Consider the following 20,972-nt stretch of genomic DNA (forward strand, 5'->3'; position numbering starts at 1 on the left):
TACTTTTTTTTTCAAGACCAGCAACAAAAGCTCTTCACAATGCAATTCACATCGGGCTGAAATTGGGAACTAATTATAAGGAAGGTCTGAAACAGGGTATTGATTTAAGGGTCAGGCCTTCAATAGGATACCAAATATTTTGTCAGGTCATAAATAGAGTAGGAAAAATCGCAGATTTTGGTCTTAAATAGGGTAAGGGTTTTTTAAAGCGGACCGCACACCCCAACCCAGTTTTTCTGGGAGTACCCCCCGGGTAATGAGTCTCAACACCCGTACCCCAAAGCAACAGACAATTAAAGTTCGGAGGAGAAAGACCTTAAAGGCTACCAAAACGAACGAAGAAATAGGACGACGAGTAGGTGTCCGTAATGACATTTGTCAAGAAGCTGTGGTCCAGCAATCTTCAGCAATACCCTAGTCCACCTCCTAGTCCGCTGCGGAATACTAACATAACTTGATAACAGTCGTATCACAAAACTTACCTGCTTCGACTTTTCGTGTAAGTGGAAACAGCAAAATGAGCAGTGATATCTCGACCAAAATGTTATGTTTCAGTCGTGGACCCATGACAAATGCGTCTCTACTAAAGTGTAGTTTGGCTATGACAGGGTGATCCGCCAAATGGGATGATCAAGTTTCAGAGTAACAGACTGTAACATTAATGAGAAAGTCACCACAGGCGGCCCAAGCTTAAGCTGTGAGCGCGATGATCATCTTGCGTAGATAAGAGGTCATGGCTCGACATGGGGAAGTTAGCTGAAATTATGAGACTTTCTTACGTTTGAACCATGACCTGATCATCTCACAGCGGGAAGTGGAGTCACCAATTTTCAGGCTAGGAAATGTTTTGAGTGTTAGCTCAGCGGTAATTTCCAGCGGTTAGGGATTTAGAGAGCAAATAGCTGTGTAATACACAAACTTCAGTAGCTGTTATCCAACCCTCGCCAAAAGTTTCATGTGTCTACTCCACAGTTTCTTCGAATAGCAACGGCGCAACAGGTGTCATTTTGTTTCTTTTGTGATGTACACTTCTGGTGCCAAGTCTGAAGAACACCGCTCCAATATTTCTAGAGTTATTCTTTTACTGTTTAAGTGGAACTATCTATGACATCATCACCTTCCTAATTTGCATAATACAAAAACGTCAATGTCTCTAAACGAAAGAACATATTCCAAAAACTAGGAAAATGCCATTTCTCTTTATTTTGAAAAGCCTTTCAAATAAGCAGCAATCACATTATGTTTCATTTCATAGGCACTTCAAATAATTATAGTTCGATTTACGTTATTAATTTTTATCCCAGAACGAAGTTGTTTTTATCAGCACTGTAGCAAACTAGGCTGGGCTGATGGCACGAAGGTTGTTTTTAATTCCCAAGTCAATCATTTTATCAGAAGAGGGGACATAAAACGGTCCCTTCTGTACGGCTAAAGCTAGACTTCTCTTTGTTTTCAATGAGTCAGTCGTTAATGGTTTGAACTTACCCGTCTAGCATGGCCAATTTTGTATTATGCGACTGTTTTATGATAAAGACCATTGAACATCGGTCACGTGGGATGCGGGCATGTAAGCCCTTTAAAGTTTTGTCATAACCAACTGATATCCTCTTACACTTCCAATAGAAATAGACAATGAACAAGTTTGCAGGTACACCTGTAGTGTATAAATCAAAACGTTTAATCAGACTAACTTAAATTTCTTACAATATATAATCCCATTGGGAATTTATTTATTCCACAAATGTGCCTAACTATTCTTCACAATTTACAAAACTTTGTCAAAAATAAAGAAATAATAATTTAAGCTTACAGTTTTAAGCATACTTTGAGACTATAATTTTGTGTTTTTGCAATCATTTTGTGATTTCTGGTCCGTTGTAGATCAGTGCACATCGACGTCAGGCAGCAGTGGAAAGAACATTAATGATCAGCTCTCCTGAGCTCCCACGTGTCATCATCTACACATCTGCAACTGAACATATGTTGGAAAAATTGTAACTTTGTCAAATGCGTGTTATAATAACCAAACTATGGCAGGACTCACTAAACATATCATGAACCAGATAATATTGACTGTCTAATATTGACTGTCTATCAAAGTTGCATTAGCTGGGATGGACCAAACCCACCCCTCCCCCAGTATTTTTTGGTCTTGCCACTTTGCAACAAGTTAAAATCAGATTGTCTCAGGGAACAAAAAAGGACACTTGCAACCTTTATCCGGCAAATTATAATGCAGTCTGGAAGGCAGTGGGTTTGCTCTGTATATGCAAGTGAAACACTATGTTAAAAACATTGAGTTCTGTAAAAACCTGTAACAGTAAATGAAGGAAGGTAAATATAATTCAAATGTTATAACTCATGTTACATAATGGACTCAATCTGCTCAGCATTCTCCAATCTGATTCAATGAACGGAAAACAGAATACACTTATTGCTGAAGTGGACTTAACAACTTGACTGTTCAGTCATTTGGAGCAGACTGTTAAGTTTTCATAACTTCATATCTTAATTAACATGAAAAATTAGCCTGTGTACTTCTGCTTGCTCCCCTAAAACAAATCAGGAAAGTATGTATGCGGGCGGATGTTCAAAGAAAAGTCTCATCCAAATTACTGCTCCTTTCAATAACATGCAGACTCTAAAATTCAAAGCTCACCCGACAAAATAATGTGTTTTTTACTACTGTCAATCAAATGTTTGATGGCTCCTCCCAGCTTCCAACTACTGCCGAGCACTGTTTTGTTGTCTGAACTTTGCTCAACAATTTGATTACCGCGTACTCGGCAGTAGTCAGAAGCTGGGAGGAGCCACCGAACATTTGTTTGACGGTAGCGAAAAACCCATTTGTTGGTTGAGCTTTGAATAATTTTTAGAGTCTGCATGTTATCGAAAGGCTCAATAAGTTAACAAAGCCAAAATACTTTGAAGATGTAATCATGGATTATTTGATTCAGTGTTGAGACCCAAAAAGAAGCACTTTGCACAAGTAGAAAACAATTAGTCCTGCAATCTTACAATTTACCTTGATTCTCATTTAAGAAGGGGATCAATGAGGTTTTTCCAGTCCTCTACAGTCCAAGTTGAAGATGCTTGGTTGACAAATACACCGTTCACGAAGAAGAATGGAGTGCCAGACACAGTCCCTGAAACAAGTTGTTAACAGATTTGTTATCACCAATTACTCAAAAATTAGAGAACAATACAGCTACCTGTATGTTAATACATAGCCTATAAGAAAACATTGAGTTTGAGTGAATTTGGTAAGAGGACGTATGAGCCTGTTCCACTGTGGAGGTTACACTTTCATGTCCGCACGACATACATTGATACTAACCCAGCAAAATAAGCAATAGGTGTGTGCATGATCAGCTATAATAAACATAAACATTGTCCAGTGATCTCTCTTTTTTAAAAGATTAAATTCATGCAAGAAATCTACATAAAAAAAACATGTCACCTAAGCAAAACACTTCCATGTAGCAGGCCAAGTTTGTCGCCAATGCAAAATGCTCTCAGGCCCTTATCTTTTCTAAGTAAAAAGTTTGTGGCCTGAAGGGCCGAAACCTTTTTCTGCAGTCAGGTCTTCACCTTGTAAGTCTGAATGTACCACAATATATTCAATTAAATACACTTACTTGAACAACCATACTTCCAAGATATCCTTGTGTGTTCATCATATTCACTGCTGGCCAGGCCGTCTTTGATGACAGATTTCTCAATGTCAAGTTTACTTCCCAAGTCAGCTATAATGCTACGTGTACAAACAAAAAGAGGCTGGTTGGGGAGACAAGTTAGCCTGTGTCACAGACAGTCTAAACCGCTGGTATAGTCCTATATCGGGGATTCTATGACATGTCCGGCTGCAACGCAGGCCAGAGAAAAGTATGATCATAGATTTATTCACACCCAGTGGACCCCCCTACATCCGACCCCATCTTCAAATGACTCCCTGGGGTGTGACTCTCCTTTCCATGGATGGATCAGAGAAAGGAGTAAAAGAATTTGAAATGAAACAAATTTTGAAGTCAAAAGTCACATAATTTAAAACAAATTTCAGTTCACCCCCTCCCCCTCCCCCAAACACAAACACACATCTGACGCCAGTTATTTCATCCTTGAATAACTCTCTGACTTTATCACAAGATTTACAAAAAGATCACAGTACAAATCTTCAAAGATTTTTTTTAACATAGTTTTTTAAGAAACCTTCTTAGCAGGGTTATGAATCATTACAATAAAGGCTTAAAAAAACTTAAAAGGATTTATAGAAAATCACTCCATAGAAAAAGGAATATGAGGAAACAATTATGCATATATTTTGATTAGTACAGCTTACTTTATCACATCATATCTGTTCTTCTCCATTGTCTGGAAATTATACAGTAGGTTCTGGTTCTCAAATACGACATCCATCCAATTTATCACAAGGGTTGAATTATAGGCTTCCACAGTATACACACTCTAAAAGTGAACAAATATCATTTAAAACATTAAATTTGACAAGGAGGACGCATGCATTAATTGCTCAGTGTAAAAAGGCCTTAATTGATGATTATGACAAAGAAGATGACTTTTATGACGATGATGCTGATGATGATGATGGTAATGTTGATGGTGCTGGTATTGACAATGACCTTTTATGTCCTAAACATGCGACCCTGAGTGCCCTGACAAACTTGTGTGACAAAAACAAAGAAACTCCACAGTGCAACCCATGCCTTATGTTTGAGCATCTGTTTGTTTGTTTTGCGATTTTCTAGACAGAATTTTAGAAATGGCATTGTTAAATGTCATCACTTCTGCATGGATTGCCTGCCATTTATTTTAATATCTGATGGGTTGCTAACCAAGTGCAACTGTGCCTAAAGGTTTGAGGGAGATTCCCATATGACAAGGTCAGGTATTCTCATCATCTCAGTTAGGTGTATAATTCAAGATTCTGGTCTCACTTAGAAATGCAACTATTTTTACCTGTCAAAGCATCTTTTAGGGTACTCTTGAAGAAATAGTAATTAAAAAAGCTCTTATTTCCGTTTAAAGGTTCTATTTCCACTGGTCTCCCGAGTCCGGTCTACTAGTGTTGGCTCCTATCCTGAACAGTAAATGGTAATCATGCCCAGATTGGTCCCCTTTAGGTGTTTAATTATGGCAACGGCACACACCTTAGCCAAAATGCGAGAATAAACTTTTCTGTGGTTAACCTTGACTCTTGCAAAAAACAAGCGCCAAAGCATAAATAGCTTAAAAGTAATGGTGAATTAGGCATAGGCTCTTGAAAACTGTGTTCGGCCACCTTAAAACGAAGCACGAGTATGTGCTCAAAACTTTGCTGTAAGTAAACTTACCCGCCTTGCCCAAAAGACAGACATAAGATAAAAAGTACTGTATGCCACTTAAATCAATTTTCTTTTCGACACAATTTAGTATTAAGTGCGATTTCCGTGCATTCTCATACCGGTTGAAATCGTTATGCAATAGCCAAGAAACATAAATGTCACGTACGTACATGTGATAGGACAAAGCCTGGACAGGTTCTAACTGCAACAGAGGGGAAGTGAGCAAAACGAATTCGCCTTGTTCAAAACTTCACGACTCACCTGAGCGGCCATAAATGCATTAGTGTGATAAGGTAACGGGAACAACTGCACAGTGAACCGGATGGTTTCGGGTCCATACATATCTGCAACCTTTTTGACCGTCGGCCATGCTCGCTGGCTATCCGGACAAGTCAAATCTACAAATGCTGTCAGATGAATTGGAGCGCTTGGCTCGCCTCCTTTGTAAATAAATCCCAGTGGGCGTTTTGGTAAAGGAATCTGAGAGTTAACAACAGCTATGAGTGCTGTGGTAAGCAACAGGTATAAAATTAACCTCAGCTCCATGATGTCCTGTGCTTGCTGTTGCTGCATAACACGTGAAACATGGGTTATAGGTTCACGGTCAGTCACGCATCATTCACCATGGTCACTATGAGTCTGTAGCGTTGCACTTTCGTCCTGCGTGGCAGACATGTCTAACACCTTTTGACCAATTGTATGTGTTGTTGTTTCTTCCAATGAAAATGCGTTGTGATCGTGTCCTCTGAGATTATTTTACTGGGGGACGGGACGGTGTTTGCCAGTTGAAAGCTCGAAACCTATCGATTGTGACTTTTATCGTGAGGGTGTTTTGCCGGATCTTTCTGCATGTTCCGAAACACATTTACAGCTGCCTTTGAAGCCTAATATTGTTGGTAAGAAGCTTTGTGAAGTGTAGTGTATTGTATTATGTTGTTTGTAGAAATGGAGTGAGCAATTTATATGGCTCAAGTCTACGAAGCCATTTCGACATGTTCATCAGCAATCTAAGTTTTGTTGATCGTGTTGCTTTCAAGCGGCACGAACTAAGCTGGCACTAGTTTGTATAGTCCACACTGTTGTGTTTTGAATTTTGCAATTAAGATCTGCCTCCGTTACGGGCATAAAGAAACGCTGTCGTGCAGACAGAGCAAATTTTCACTCAGCTTATTACCACCTTGTATCGCCAAATGCCACCAAATATACAGCTTAGTGGGATAAAAATGTTAAAGAGCAAAGCAAAAACAGTAGTTTCGAAATAATGTGCAGGATTGCAAGGATTAAAATTGGTTACAGTTCAAGAAATTTGAGTTTAGTTCAGGATGTCAAGAAATCGAGTTTACCATTCTTGTGACAGTTTGAACTTTCGAGCCTTTATTTTGTCTGGTATTTCTTTGCTTCTATCAGTATTGGGAATGATTTCTACCGATGTTAAAGTAAGCTTAAAAGTAATCTCCTGGGCACAATCATGAAAACAAATGCACAATACATTTCCCTGAATGTTTCCTACCAAGCACAGTCTCTAAAAATAAATTAAAATAGGTCACCATGCTTGCAAAAGAGATATGATGTACCAGTCTTACCCTATTTTGCCAGGTCTTTTAAATAATACTATTCATTTATTTTATCACTCCGCATTACATTTTGCGGTGGCTGGAAGGTACAGTTTTTTGATGAACTTTGATAGGCATACATGAATTTTTGAGCATAAGGAACAACATAATAAACAACTTATGCAAAAGAATCGAAAATAATCCAAATAACATACAATCCATGAGTAATGATTTTGTTTTTGATGCTATTGAATAAGTGTAAAATTCTGCGCTTGAAGCATTCGCAATATAGTGCTAAGGAATCGCCAGTTAAGGTCGGGGTTGTTTGTCCTTCTGTTCTTCTTTTCCTCTGTTGTTGACTTACTACCTTTAAGCTGTTTGTTACGAAGCAGTGTTTTGTAGACACGCAGTGTGTATAGTCATCATGTGAGGCTGCTTCAAGAAGTGCTTGCCTAGGTTTCCTTTTCTATTCGGCTGGTCCAATTAATACATATTATAGTTCACCACTGAATTTTCTCCGATTCTTATTGGTTTAAATTGATCACGTGACGCAATAGTGTTCATCCGTGGAGAGACGCTATCAGCCCATAGTGCCTGTCTGAGGAAAATACCTGGATGGATAGTACTCATCCGCGTAAATGTTTCTGTAAAGAAGCGGGCTTACAGAAAGTAAACAATTGAAATATATTAAGTGGGTTTTTGTCTGTTTTCTTTTTCAAATTTTACATTTGGCTTCAACGACCTTCCATGGCTTTGATCTAAAAAAGTTGAAAATAATTCAATATGAATTTTGAACTGGCACGTGGAAGAAAATTTAGTGGTGAACGATAAAGACAATAGAGTGTTTATGTCTTGGAACTATCGGTTGATAGTTGTCCCTTGGAAATTTGATGTTCTTAAAACTAGCATATTTGTTTTAAGAACATCAAATTTCCATGGGGCAACTATCAACCGATAGTTCCTCGACAGAAACTCTCTATTGTTTAAATAGGGATACATGCCAATACCTTGTCATGTCTTCATTAGGTGGCATTGCCATTATCTCTTTGTGCCAGCTCTTGTGTGAGGAACATTGCCATTCTTGTTATCTTCTGGAGAATTTATTCATGTTTTTGGATACTTGGTTTTTTTTTGTTCTTTTAATGTAAAAACAATTAAAGAAGGAGAAAACGGTTTGTTTATCTACTTGTATTTTTATTCTCAAGGATGTCTTTTATCTCTTGGTAAATATATATGGGTTATTGACCAAGTGTGAGGTCAAGATGGCTGGATATTGGCCAAGTTCATTTTTTGTGAGTTTATGGACCGAGACGGAGTCGAGGTCCATAAACTCGCAAAAAAAGAACGAGGCCAATATCCAGCCATCTTGAACGAACAAGCTTGGTCAATAAAGGATTTATTATATGGCTTTCGGGGAAATTTTTCTTGCGGGACACGGCAGGTAGTCCCGAGCGGGCAAGATAGCTCCATCTTGCCCACTCGGTTAGCCAATCACAGCGCAGGATTTGATTCATCTTGCCTGCTCGCGGAGCTAGCCATATAATAAGATGTAGTTCTCACCAGCTAAACTTTGCCACTAGAGATTCAGTCTGTTCTGTTTTGGTTTCATTGTCAGTTGAAATAGACTTTAAAAACCTAGGTCTTGATAAGATAGTCATACTCTTGCAGTTGTTTCTGATTGAATTTTGTTTTCTTTTAAATTTCCCTTTCCTGAGGAACAGCTTTTAATCTACAAGGCTGTACATGTATGTTATTTTAAAACAGTCAGTGTAACTTAAAATATAATTGCATTTGTGTGATTTTGTGTTTAACAATAATGCTTTGAATTTCTGTTTTTGCAGTAATGGATGATCATCATGGGTTGGATGAGGGAAAACATGCACAAACTGAAGAAAGTTGTAGTAGAGAAGGAACTAGGGATGGTGAGCATCAGCCCTTACCATGATATGGATCAGTTGCCATGCATTGATAACTCTTTTAGAGTTGTGTCTTGCCAAAATAATTCATTTTTTTGTTACCTGTACGTAATTGGGTCTTAACTGTAATGGCAGCACTTTGTCAAGAATTTTAGGGCTTGTGTCCTCATATTATACTTCAATATCTGGTTAGCTTATGAGTTTTTTCTTGTACACTAAGTACTCCAGCAATACTAAGAAGAACATTGCAAACCAAATGTGTTAGAGGAAGCCAACTTTTATGTATTAGAGAAAGCCAACTATTATGTGTTAGAGAAGGTCAACTATTTTTCAAAACACATCTTCTTCGCACCTGGATAAATTAGCCAGTTTCTAGTTTTTAATTCCTTTTCATCCCTGCTATGAAGGCTTAAAATTTAGCGCAGGGGGTGTGTTTAGTAGATGGAGTTTCAAAATCTTAAGGAAGAAGTGATTGTACAGTACCACGTTAATGCACAGCTTATTATTCTTGTGTATCCATTAAACTAGTCAACAACCCATTATCCCCACTAGAACAAAATAATTTTGTTTTTAAAATTGATATAAAATAAAAGTCTCAACTTACCGGTAGTTTGGGAGGTTCTGTGGTATATTATAGGTTAAGGTATAGATGTATGGCAGTGATACAAGCAATCTTTGCTGCATGTTACAAAGAAGATATTTGCATATCATATGTAGTTACTCAAGCATTTGTCACATATTTTTTCTATTCTTTGTTGTGACTCTTATTTAAAACCCCAGAAGCTGTGAACAAGACAGCTTGTAGGAAGTTGAGTTTTCTGTGTTAGCAAATGACAACCTTAACTTAAATGACAAAACTGGTAAACCATACATGTACAATTGCCCCTACTGTATTCTACATGTATACTTACAACCTGCAAAGCACTCACTTTCTTTCCTGCAATGGTTTGGGGCACAACAAACATAAATGAATTAAGAGAGGTTGAGGAGTCGAGGAGGCAGAGTAAAGAAAACTTTTGGATGCTGCAAAGCTCTTAGAATGAGCTTGACGGCTATTAATGCAGTGTTCGACACTAACTTTCTTGCTAATTTGCCCTTTGGGCAACTAGTTCTGTTTTTGTTGGTTCCCCGTGTGTCTTTTTAGTTGCCTACCTGGTAGACTTTTGTTGCCCATTAGCACTCACGAGAAAATTTCAACTTGCAGAAATGCTCAGCTTTTTTATAAACTTGCCTTCTTGTTTTGGTGTTGCAACAGTGATTCATTGGGTGATTAATCAGTCATAGAGCACAACCCTCACAAGATTTTAAACATCCATGAACTGTGCCCACACATTTTGATGAGACTCCACTTTTCTAACAAATAGACCCAGTGAAGCACTTTTACTGGTCAAATACAATGAACCAACTGTCATGAATGAAAACATAATTCATGCCCAGAAGCACATCATTATCATTAATATTATTGTTATTATTTTTGTTGTCATCGTTGTTGTTTTTATTGCTATTTTTATTTATTATTATTGTTATTATTAATAATTGTCTTTTTAACTATATATTAAGGAATGGCAAAAAGATGGCTCAGCCTGTACCTGTAGTGGCTATTTTGTATTTGTAATCATAGATTAATAAAACTGCTTCTCTTCCTCACCAGAGATCAGTCGGGGAGTAGCTTACAATCCTGACAACAGTGCCCCATTTCTTTTTGAGTCACAACAGTAAAACTTATAGCCAAAATGTTGCCGTACCGTACAATTTGTGTGGAAAGACTTTGACACAAAAGTTATTTCCAAATACTGTTGCAAAATGCATCTTTGAAAATTCAATGAGGTTATCAAGCATTTTATAGTATTTTAAGAACTAGGGATTAATGCTTTTTATGGTTCGCACGCTCACTAATTGACTAGCCACTTTTATTTAACAAGCTTTGGGGCAAGCTTCTCACAAAATTTGGGTTCATGGCTTGTTTTGGAAATGAGAGTCAATTGTAGAAACTTTCAGTGAATGTTAGAGTTGAGTTTACATGTCTTTGACCTTTAAGTTAATACTTCTGAACTTCTGCTGAAATGATTTCCCCAAAACTTGGGCATGGTTTGTATTAAGTCAGAATAAGCTGGTTCCAGAAATTGAGTAAAAGTATGCCAGCAAAATTTTTTTTACTGGTAGTGTTGTTGTCCAAAAAATGGGGTCCAGTCAAACACCAGTAAGAATAAAAATATTTTCCCCAGTAAATGGAATTAAGTAACATTATCACCGAGTGAAACACAAAATATTTCCCAAAATTTCTTAGCCAACACTTCAAAGCCCCAAAATTTATGTTGCAAACTTTGACATGGGGTAGTGTGCCCACAATAACTGCAGAACCACCTTAAGTAATGATGAAATGGAATCAATAGAATAACCATGATAAGAATGGTGTTATCCTTTTGATACAATATTAATAACAAACAGTGGGGCTTGACTTTCCAAAATTACAGAAAAACTCAAATTGCATCTAGGGCCACCAGATCACAGTTTTCAAGCAACATACATTTAAATAGAAAGGAATTGTTAGCCAAATTAACTTTAACTAAAAATAACAGGCACTTTTTAAAAATAAAATGGTTTGCTATTAAACAGTTAAAAAACAGTTCCTTTATATTGCTATATGTAGAAACAAAAAAAATGAAAAGGGTTTGTCAAACACAACTCGATACACCACCACCACCCACATAAGTTATGATACTCTCTCATGTAGATGTGGAAGGAAAACACCTTGTTTTCACTCTAAGAGGAACTGGAGTTTGCAAGCCCTGACAGCAAGCCCTGACAGTTGTTCAGATTGGTTTCTTTGGAGTTAATGACAATAAATTGATTAACACCAAATTAATTAAGAGAGCACTCGACAACCAAATTGATGGCATTTTGTTGGGTTCTTCATTAGGCCGTTGTTGTTGTTTTTTTTTATCATGACAGAGCTCAAAAATGATATTGTTCGTAAAATGCTTGACAGTGGCCTTATAAATGAGTAGTTTTATGGACGTTATTTTGAAGATATGCTGTTGATGGACAAACCAAATAAATCTGACATGTTTTACAGTCAACAAATTTGAAGATGGCTTGATCCATTTCCTGGACATTTCTCTGAAAAGAACATCCATTGACATTTATAGGAATCACACAAACACTGGACAGAATGTCTTGTTTTCTAGTCAAGTACGTTGACTTGCCAAAATTACTTGGGTTAGGCCTTGTTGCACCAGGCTTCTCGTATATGTGAAATAGACTCTCTCATTCAGAAACAAAGAACAATGATGAAAACGTTCTGTTAGGGAATGGCTTTCCTAAATCTGTGGCTTCTAATCTTGTGAGGTGTTTCAGACACAGTAGCTCAGAACCTAGAACATCTTATCCCAATAACAACAAGACTATGAGTTTTAAGGATTTTAAATTCTAATGTGGGGTTTAGGACTGGCACTAGTTTTGGTAGGCTAATGATGTAATTTTGAAAGCAGATGGGAGCTCCTCTGGGGGCCTGTCCAGGAATCCCCATCAATGTCCCAGACCAAAAATGGCATGTGCTTTTAACTATTACTTCATCTCATGCAGGAAGGAAGTGATGTCTGAACAGTTTTCATTGAAGTGCCTTGAAACCAGAACCAGAGTATTAACAATATTACGAACAACGCAACAAAGAAAGTACAGGATGCAAAACAGAGCACAGTGATGCAAACCCAAATGCAAGTTAATTTTGAAACCAAATTGAAAATTGCTATGTAGAGTGAGACGGGTAACTGCAATCACAACTGGTGGTTTGCTATTTGCGTGAAAAATTAGCAGACATTAAGTTGAAGGAAGTGAGTTTATAGAGAAGTCCATTTGCATCATATTAATCAAAAACTGGTTTTCTTAGTTAGGTATAGAAATACAGTATGTTAATAAGTAGTTTCTTAGAAATCGATTTTGAAATAAAAACTAGCGCTAAAAAGTCACGACGTTTCGACCTCTACGAGGTCATTTTCAAGTGAGTAAATTTTCTACAATAGCATATAGCCATAAATATGTTAAAAACAACTTATAATAGATAAAAATGTGGCGAACGCTAAAATGTGATGAAATATGTGAAAAAGTGTTAAAAATATACAATGGAAAAATAAAATAATCTTAGCAAGAATTGCTCTAAACAAATAATTGGGCGCGAATTGAATCGCACTGTTTGTTTAGCATTGGTTTCAGTTCTATGATAAAAAAAAACATTTCAAAAATAAGGTAGCCAAATTTGTTCTGACACTTTCTTAAGATTCGAAAACTCTGTGCGATGTCTTCTGGCTCCATATCGTGCTGCTCTCTGAGGTGGTTTCCGATTGCCGATTCTTTGTGTTCTTCAATTCGTTGGTGTAGGTGTCGGCACGTGTAACCGACATAGCCTGCATCACACAGGCCACACTGAAATGAATACACCACGCATTGTTGACTAACAAGAGGCTGCTTGTCTTCCCTGACCTTAATTTCATCCTTGATCTTTCTACTTGTGTAAACTGGGTTAATATCTGCGTTGATCTTCCGACTGAGGTCAGCCAGCTGTTTACGTACTACGTTTGCAGATTTCTGGTCCTTGTAGGGCAACACGATTCTGACTGGGGCTTCTCTTTTATCAGCCACTCGAGTATGTGAATCCTCGGACACTTTTGATTCAATAAATCTGCGAATGATTGACTGCACAAGGTCGTCAGGATAGCACAGTCGGGAAAAGATCTCTTTAAGGCGTTCACATTCCTCGTGAAGAAACTTCCACTTTCAAAATACAGTATAAATATTTATAATTTGAATTATAATAATATTACTGTTGTACTTTAGATTGTAATTCCAGTGCTCTTTTTAAAAACTGGTTTCAGTTTCATTAGGTAGTTTGGTGCTTTGGGCCCAAAACAGCAGCGTGAAAACGGTCCTTGTAAGTTGACAAGCTCTTGAATAGCCAGGAAGTTTCAAGAAATGGGCCCTGAAGAGGCAAAGGGCCGACTTAAGACACAACTTAAAGCGAGTTTCAATTAGTCCAGCAAATTTATTTCACTTTCCGTAGGAGGAAGGTAAATTCCTAAAGATAAACATGAAACGAATTACTACAAATAACTAACTGAAGACGGCAGAAAACTAAGAGGAAAACACAAACAGACGATAAACTAAACGGCTTACCAAAATGCTGGCAACGGGGTTCAGGGAACCAAGAAGATACAAGTGTACCGGACGATAAACTAGCACTAAACGAACATGAAAGGATAACACAAATATATACACAACGAAATTTACATACGACGCGAGAAAAAAAGCATGCAGAATGTGAAAAAATACATTAACATACGGAACAAAAAAGGACACAAAGAAAACACGAAATAGCCGTAACAGGCCCCTTCACAGAAAGTTTCAGTTTTCCACAATATTGTTGTGTCTATTAATGAAGTAAATCCATCTCCATATTTTTAATAGCCTGGCCAAACCATACCTGGAGGCATTAGATGATATGATCGATGAGGAGGAGGGGGAGTTAGAAGAAGACAAAGAAGAAGAAGAAGGACAAGAGGATCAAGAAGAACAAGACAATGATGATGAAAACCTCTACAGAAAGTTAATAGAGGATGAGTTTAGTGACAGTGATAAAATCAGTATTTATTTCGTAGATTTTTTAAATTTTTATCAGGATTTCTTTAACAGATGTATTAATAAGTAATAGTTAAGTAAATAGAGGATGAGTCTGAAATTGTTTTGATTGTTCTACATTTACAACAGCTTATTCAAATTAGCCCAAGCTCAAAGGCTGAAGAAAATATGTCATTACTTTTTTTTTTACTAAATGAACCACAAATCACTGTGTTGCCTGTGACTAGTTTGTTGGATCTAGATTTAAGGGACAAAAGAGTGACAGAACTTTTCATCTTTGTAATAAGAACCCAGCCACAGTCGTGCCTGACTAACTGTGTCCACCTTCCTTGGTTTAAATAAGCTAATCAAAATGCATGAATGGTGAAAATATCAAGCATCATGTAACCTGTTGATCAGTCGACAACTCCACCTTTCACATTTCTTTTCATAATTTGGATTTGCCAGATTTGAATGGAAGCCATAGGAAAGTTGTTGAAAACATGTCAAAAAATGATGAAAAAAAATTAGTTTGGTGGTCTGTGTTAGAAGTGCACCACTGTAAATGCAATGATAAGTATTATATTAGTATGTCCAAAAGGCATTTATCTGTCAAAAATAGAATTTCTCAAACTAATTCTAACTTTGGTTATTTTGCCTTTGTAACAATACAAATCTCAAGATTATAGTGGTTTTACAACACAGGCTAAAAACATGCCCTAAAATATAATTTTCGAAAATGTTTGGATAAAGCAACGGTTTGTATCATACGTGAGCATTGCAGATAATTCAAGCCAATTAATTCAAGGTCACAAGTCAGATTGTTTTGGTTCGTGTGTAGAAAGATCTATAAGATTCCAGTTGATAGTGATAATGGTAATTATACCTGCTCATGAAAACACCAGTTCTATAAATTCCAGTCTAGCCATAAATAAATAAAAAAAGATTTGTAATCTTCTTTGTCATAACTCAATTATGTTATTGAACTAGTATGAGGTCCGTGTTGGTAAAACATTGGTCGAGTTCTTCGCCTTGCAATGTTACGGCGAGATCCATAGACTTGTTAAAAAAAGAAATACCCATATCAGTATCCGACTAAAGTTTCATTCCATGTTCAATGCTAAATTCCCGAGGGGTGTGCCTACAAACGAGGACTAACAATAGAGCTATAAATCAATGAACATAATAAATCCCTCTAAGATTCTCTAACCGAAACAAGTGATAGGTTGAGGTATCACTGAATTCCTAATTTTCAACCTTCTGCTTTCATTTCATCGTCTCTCCCGGTCAATAACACGTACCCGTTGTAGCTAGTTCCAGCCGATCCCAGGAATGCAAATCTCATTAGCAGTCAGTGCTCTCTCTGATAACCATAACGAGTACTTTTAAGGGTATCAAGTCTTATATCGGAGGTTCGGTGATATTTCTTTCTAAAAACAAAAACTGAAATAGTGTTCAACATAACCTTGCTCAGCACGTTTGCGAAAATCTATTGGTTCCTTTCAGAGGTTTCTTTAAGAGCACTCGGCTAACCTCCAGGTACGATTTCCGTACAGCGCCATACATTAATTATGTATGCAACTATCTCAAACTATCACATTATACTCAAACAGCAATCGTGAAAAGAACGAGTCAGTCAAAAAATTGCATGCATGATTAATGTAGGGGTGGTGCGAAAATCTTGCCAACCTCCCTGTCAAAATAAAAGAGCCCCTCTGCCAGTTTTATCCACATAGTATAATTTCCACTGACAGAATCGCTATGATTACGATGACGACCACAAAGCGCTTTGTGGTGTATTGAATAGGCCACAAAGCGCTTTGCGGTGTTTTGAATAGGCCACAAAGCGCTTTGTGGTGTGAAAAATTGGAGAAACCAAATTATTTCAGAAAATAGCTGTGAGATATTTGCGAGTCAACGAGCCATCCAGTTTTCAGTGTTAAATCCCAAAATAAAACACCACATAGCGCTTTGTGGTGTTTTGAATAGGCCACAAAGCGCTCTGTGGTGTTTTGAGTAGGCCACAAAGCGCTCTGTGGTGTTTTCAATAGGCCACAAAGTGCTCTGTGGTTTTTTGACTACTACTGCTGTTTTGTAAAGCAAAGCGAACTAGGAACAGTTAGAAAGCACTCCGGCCATAAAAATCTACTCGACAAGAAAATTTCTGTAATAAATGTTCGATGCTACAGGAGACGGCTTACCCAAAAAGGTTCAGTCAGCCTCAACAAACTTATACTGAGAAGAGGGCTTTCGCGAACCGGATTTCGTGTGAGTGACAAGATTGGGAATAGAGAAATATTGCGCAGATTGAGTGGTAGTTTTACAGCACCGAAACTAAAATTGGTTACACTGCTTCTCAGAAATTGTTTTGCCTCTGTAATATCATTAAACAATCTGAATAATTTGAGGATAATCAAAGCGCGGAGTTTACTATTGGCTGGCCGGGAACACGCAGTTCGCAAACCGGAGAGCAACCACTGTTTAAATCTTCGATCGAACTTTCATGTTGAAAATTTGAAACTGAAAATACACTAAGCGGTCAATTTCCGATAGAAATCTTGTGAGGTAAATGCCATTCTTGCAAATAGTCGCTGCATATTTACGTTCAGAGTCACTCTGGTTCAGAGTAAAGACATACAAAGTCAAATACTGCTTCCGAACGCTACCCCCCTCCAAAAATCAATTTTGCTCGAAGACCGAACTGCAACGGAGTTTAGTTACCAGTCTTATGCTGCGTGTTATTAGATAGAACGCATGATATGATTGGCTCCGTATATCACATTACGTCAGAGGACATGTCTGCTACATAGGACATAACTGCGACGGTACAACTGTTTTGCAGTCTAATGGGGCATGACCTATGGAAATTCATTTGGAACTTGTTAATTGCAGTGTCCTGCCGTGTCGAGTAGGAAGTGATTGAGCATGAGATTAATGAAATGTTTTCAGAAATGGGAAGAATTAAGAGCTTAAATATCTTTCCGAGGAATGTATCTTTACGCATAATATACCCTGGCAAGTGTATATATGACTGTATTTGTATCATTCGGTATCGTGACTGAAGTAAAAGTTATGCAACAACTGTCTTCTGACACAGTAATAACAATTGTTTTTTTTTTTGTAAACCTCGGGGGGTAAAGTCCTCTTCACGCTAATTGAACAGACAATGGCGAAACCGCGAGACGACAAAACGAAGCACAACTTGATGCAATCCTCAATGGAGAAACAAGACGACAAAACCAAGCTCGTTTTGAAAATCCTGGTTGTTCTACTGGCTTTGCTGTCTCTTGCTCTGCTCATCGCATTAATTGTAGTCGCAACAAAAGATAAAACTGAACCACTGGAAAATGGATCGTCGTCTGCGGGCGTCGAAGAGTTCTGCCCGGAAACAACAAAGTTGACATCTTCACCAGCACGCTCGTCAGGTCTATACGACGACTTATCCAAGGATGAAATCATCGCTGTGCGAGATTACATTCTCAGTCAATCGTCTCTGAATGTCACACGCTATGAAGATGCGGCCATCAACGACAACTACATATATTTGATCGAGTTGCAGCAACCGCCCAAAGATGAAGCGCTCAATTTTCTCGACAATAACAACGCCCCGAAGCCTGAACGCAAGGCACGAGTTGTCATTTACTATGGTGGACAAAGCAACCCGGAGGTGAGAGAATTCCTGGTGAGTCCAGCAGCGAAACCGACAAATCATCGTGAAACAACCGGCCCGGGTCAGAAATATCCGATCCCATTCAACACGCGATTTGCAGACCAGAAGGAGCTTGCCATAATGGATAGCATGTTAAAGAACGTCACGAAATATGTTTACCGGCTACTCCACGAGAGCTATGATGGCTACACGTTCTGGAACTGCACTGACCGATGCTTGACGTGGGGCCTCTCAGCTCCCAGTACTTTCAAGGCTAATCAGCGCAAACAGTGGATATGGTTCATGAGAAATGTTATTGGTTTTTACATCCATCCCGTCGGCTTTGAAGTCCTCTTAGATACCGGTGGAAATGACATGTCAAGCTGGACAGTTGAAAAACTTTATTACAACAACGCAACCTATGAAACCGTCGAAGAGTTAATGAATGCATACGACGCTGGATCCAAAATGGTTTTCGAGGCACCTGAGGACAAAGGGCTGTTTTCTACTTATAAACGCCGCGGGGATCCACAACCCAAAAAGCCATTGAGAAACCCACAGATCTTCGAGCCTGATGGCAAACGGTACACGGTCAGCGGACGTCACGTGGAGTACATGGGCTGGAGTTTTGACTTCCGTTCCCGCACCTCATCTGGTATACAGCTCTTTAACATCAAATTCAAGGGCGACAGAATTGTTTACGAGCTGAGTATTCAGGAAGCCGAGGCGTTCTATTCTGGTTGGAGCCCCAAGCCCCTGCACACCAATTACCTTGACGCCGCTTGGAACATGGGTTCCATGACTTTTGAACTGTTGCGGGGTGTGGACTGCCCTAACACTGCCACTTTCTTTGACCTAATCCATTTCGTTGGCCGGAAGGATCCAGCAAAATACAAAAATGCAGTTTGTTTGTTTGAACAAGACATGGGAGTGCCACTGCGCAGACATTATGACACGAACTTTGATGGTGGTTATAATTTCTATGGAGGAATGCCTGGAAGCGCTCTGATTCTGCGCACTGTAGCAACAACCTACAACTACGATTATGTGTTCGACTACATCTTCTATCCTAATGGTGTCTTGGAGGTTCGTTCATCCGCCAGCGGTTTTCCTCAAACAACCTTTTACACGGTAGATGAAGAGCCATACGCTAGTCAAATTCATCCGAAAATGGCTGGTAGCATGCATGATCATATTTTCAACTACAAAGTCGACATTGATGTGTTTGGAACCAAACAGTCTTACGAGACTATTGAAGTTGGACTACAGAACATTACCAACCCTTGGTTCCCTGAGGATTATCACCTGCAGAAGGTTCTTCATCGTCGTTTGAAAAAAAACGAAACAGAAGCTGTGTATCACTACGAGTTTGACAAGCCCACCTGCATGAACTTCTTCAATAAGAACGAGCTGAACAGCTATGGCGTCCATCGTGGAATCCGCGTTCAAATTCGGGACATGATGAAACAGATGTACCCAGAAAGCTGGCCAGTGGTGAGAGGGGCGACATGGTCCCTAAATCAACTGACCGTAACCAAGCGAAAGGAAGCAGAAGAAAAGAGCTCCTGCATCTACAATCAGCAAGACATGGTTGACCCTGTGGTGGACTTCAGCAAGTATGTTGATGGCGAGAACATCGAGGATGAAGATCTGGTTGCTTGGGTAACAATGGGAATGATTCACATTCCACACTCAGAAGACATCCCTAACACCGCCACTCCAGGCAGCTCTGCCAGTTTTCTTCTCAGGCCCTTCAACTACTTTGATGAAGACCCTTCCATGGCCTCTTATGATGGGGTTTTAATCATGCCTTCTGATGACGGGGCAAAGATCGACACTTTTGGAACTCCAACGAAGCCGCCATGTGCTCCAAAGGAAAAGCCCATGGAATTCTACGGTCTGTATGGAGACTACTAGATAACAACATAAGGAACGGGCTGAGCGAACTGAGGGTACATATTCAAGCGCTGATAATTTGCAGAACCGTCGTAGAATGCTTTATTTTATTAAACTTTGTATAATCATAGTTCGTTCGGTTTTATTGAAGTCCTCATATGACTAATTTAATGTAGTAGGAACTTTAAGTAGCACTGTATCCGAGATAGAATTAGTGGGAAGGTCGACTGGGACTCGGAGCAGTTGACTAGCCCTTCATCACTGACTCGATTAGGTGAAAATTACGCTCATCGTGTTACCATATTTTAGAAATCCCTTATTTCTTTTTGTTTGAAAATTAGTTAGATGAAATATAAACATGTTCTGTTGTTTTCAATGAAGGATAACTGCTGACAAGATATTGCACATTTAGAACATTTAGTTTAGCAATTCAAGCGGTAATATGTGGTTGGAAGTTGTTTTCTGTAATTAGTAGCCGTAACTGCATCCAGACGTCTCTTTTTGAAACAGACGACTCCCACAAGCAGCTATGAAATCAGCTTCCTAAAATTTGTTTTCCTCTAGCAATCCAGCATTTGTAATTGCTATCATTGCTATCTGTGCTTTTGTAATAAACATGTGATGCTTGCACGTTATTTAGAGCATCCAGTTTCAAATTTAAACACATTGATTTTCAATAAATTAAATTCGAGAAGATTGGATTGCTTTTTTTTCGTTCGAGTGGCAGGTTGTTCGCATCAAAAACCATGGTAACACGCTTTCGCGGGTTAAATCATGATCAGGCGACTAGAGACGAGCCAGGCTCTCTCTCCCGCGCCTAACCCAGTCCGGAATCAGAACTCCGACAGTACCAAAGGGTATAGTTTTTCAGCTGTTTTTGTCATAAATAGGGTATCGATTTTAGCTGAATTTGGCCATTTTGGTCATAAATAGGGTATGGTTTTTGCACTCTAGCCTTGATATGGGTATGTTTTTAAAAAGAAGCCACTTTTTCGTCATTATCGAAAAG

The 20,972-nt window shown here is 38.6% G+C and overlaps 2 protein-coding genes and 1 long non-coding RNA gene across 3 annotated transcripts; 2 read left to right on the plus strand and 1 right to left on the minus strand.

Annotated features, from left to right (window-relative positions):
- Positions 1–1,641: 1,641 nt before the first annotated feature.
- Positions 1,642–5,991, minus strand: LOC110046239 (uncharacterized). The gene is made up of 5 exons (XM_020751927.2): positions 5,601–5,991; positions 4,340–4,464; positions 3,639–3,754; positions 3,026–3,146; positions 1,642–1,972 (listed from the first exon to the last, which is right to left on the minus strand). The coding sequence occupies exons 1-4, from the start codon at positions 5,910–5,912 to the stop codon at positions 3,034–3,036; spliced, it is 666 nt and encodes a 221-aa protein (XP_020607586.1). The 5' UTR covers positions 5,913–5,991; the 3' UTR covers positions 1,642–1,972; positions 3,026–3,033.
- A 109-nt stretch (positions 5,992–6,100) lies between these two features.
- LOC149097235 (uncharacterized) lies at positions 6,101–15,371 on the plus strand. Its single transcript, XR_016204079.1, has 3 exons — positions 6,101–6,235; positions 8,734–8,814; positions 13,680–15,371. It is a non-coding gene; the product is annotated as an uncharacterized LOC149097235 (long non-coding RNA).
- Positions 15,372–17,265: 1,894 nt separating this feature from the next.
- On the plus strand, positions 17,266–20,657 carry LOC110046220 (diamine oxidase [copper-containing]-like). The gene has a single exon (XM_089279193.1). The coding sequence runs from the start codon at positions 17,585–17,587 to the stop codon at positions 19,982–19,984; it is 2,400 nt and encodes a 799-aa protein (XP_089135319.1). The 5' UTR covers positions 17,266–17,584; the 3' UTR covers positions 19,985–20,657.
- The last annotated feature ends 315 nt before the right edge of the window (positions 20,658–20,972 follow it).

This window comes from Orbicella faveolata, unplaced genomic scaffold, assembly GCF_042242905.1.
Source record: "Orbicella faveolata isolate gen_17 unplaced genomic scaffold, um_ofav_v1 contig_47, whole genome shotgun sequence".
In the NCBI taxonomy this organism is placed as follows: domain Eukaryota; kingdom Metazoa; phylum Cnidaria; class Anthozoa; order Scleractinia; family Merulinidae; genus Orbicella; species Orbicella faveolata.

What these genes read in the sequence shown, in the direction of transcription:
- LOC110046239 (XM_020751927.2), bottom strand. Translation starts at nt 5,912, where the DNA reads ATGCAGCAACAGCAAGCACAGGACATCATGGAGCTGAGGTTAATTTTA. An exon ending in ATGCATTTATGGCCGCTCAG is followed by an intron (nt 4,465 to 5,600) that starts GTGAGTCGTGAA and finishes GTTCACTTTTAG; the next exon opens with AGTGTGTATACTGTGGAAGC. An exon ending in AACAGATATGATGTGATAAA is followed by an intron (nt 3,755 to 4,339) that starts GTAAGCTGTACT and finishes TTGTACACGTAG; the next exon opens with CATTATAGCTGACTTGGGAA.
- LOC110046220 (XM_089279193.1), top strand. Translation starts at nt 17,585, where the DNA reads ATGGCGAAACCGCGAGACGACAAAACGAAGCACAACTTGATGCAATCC.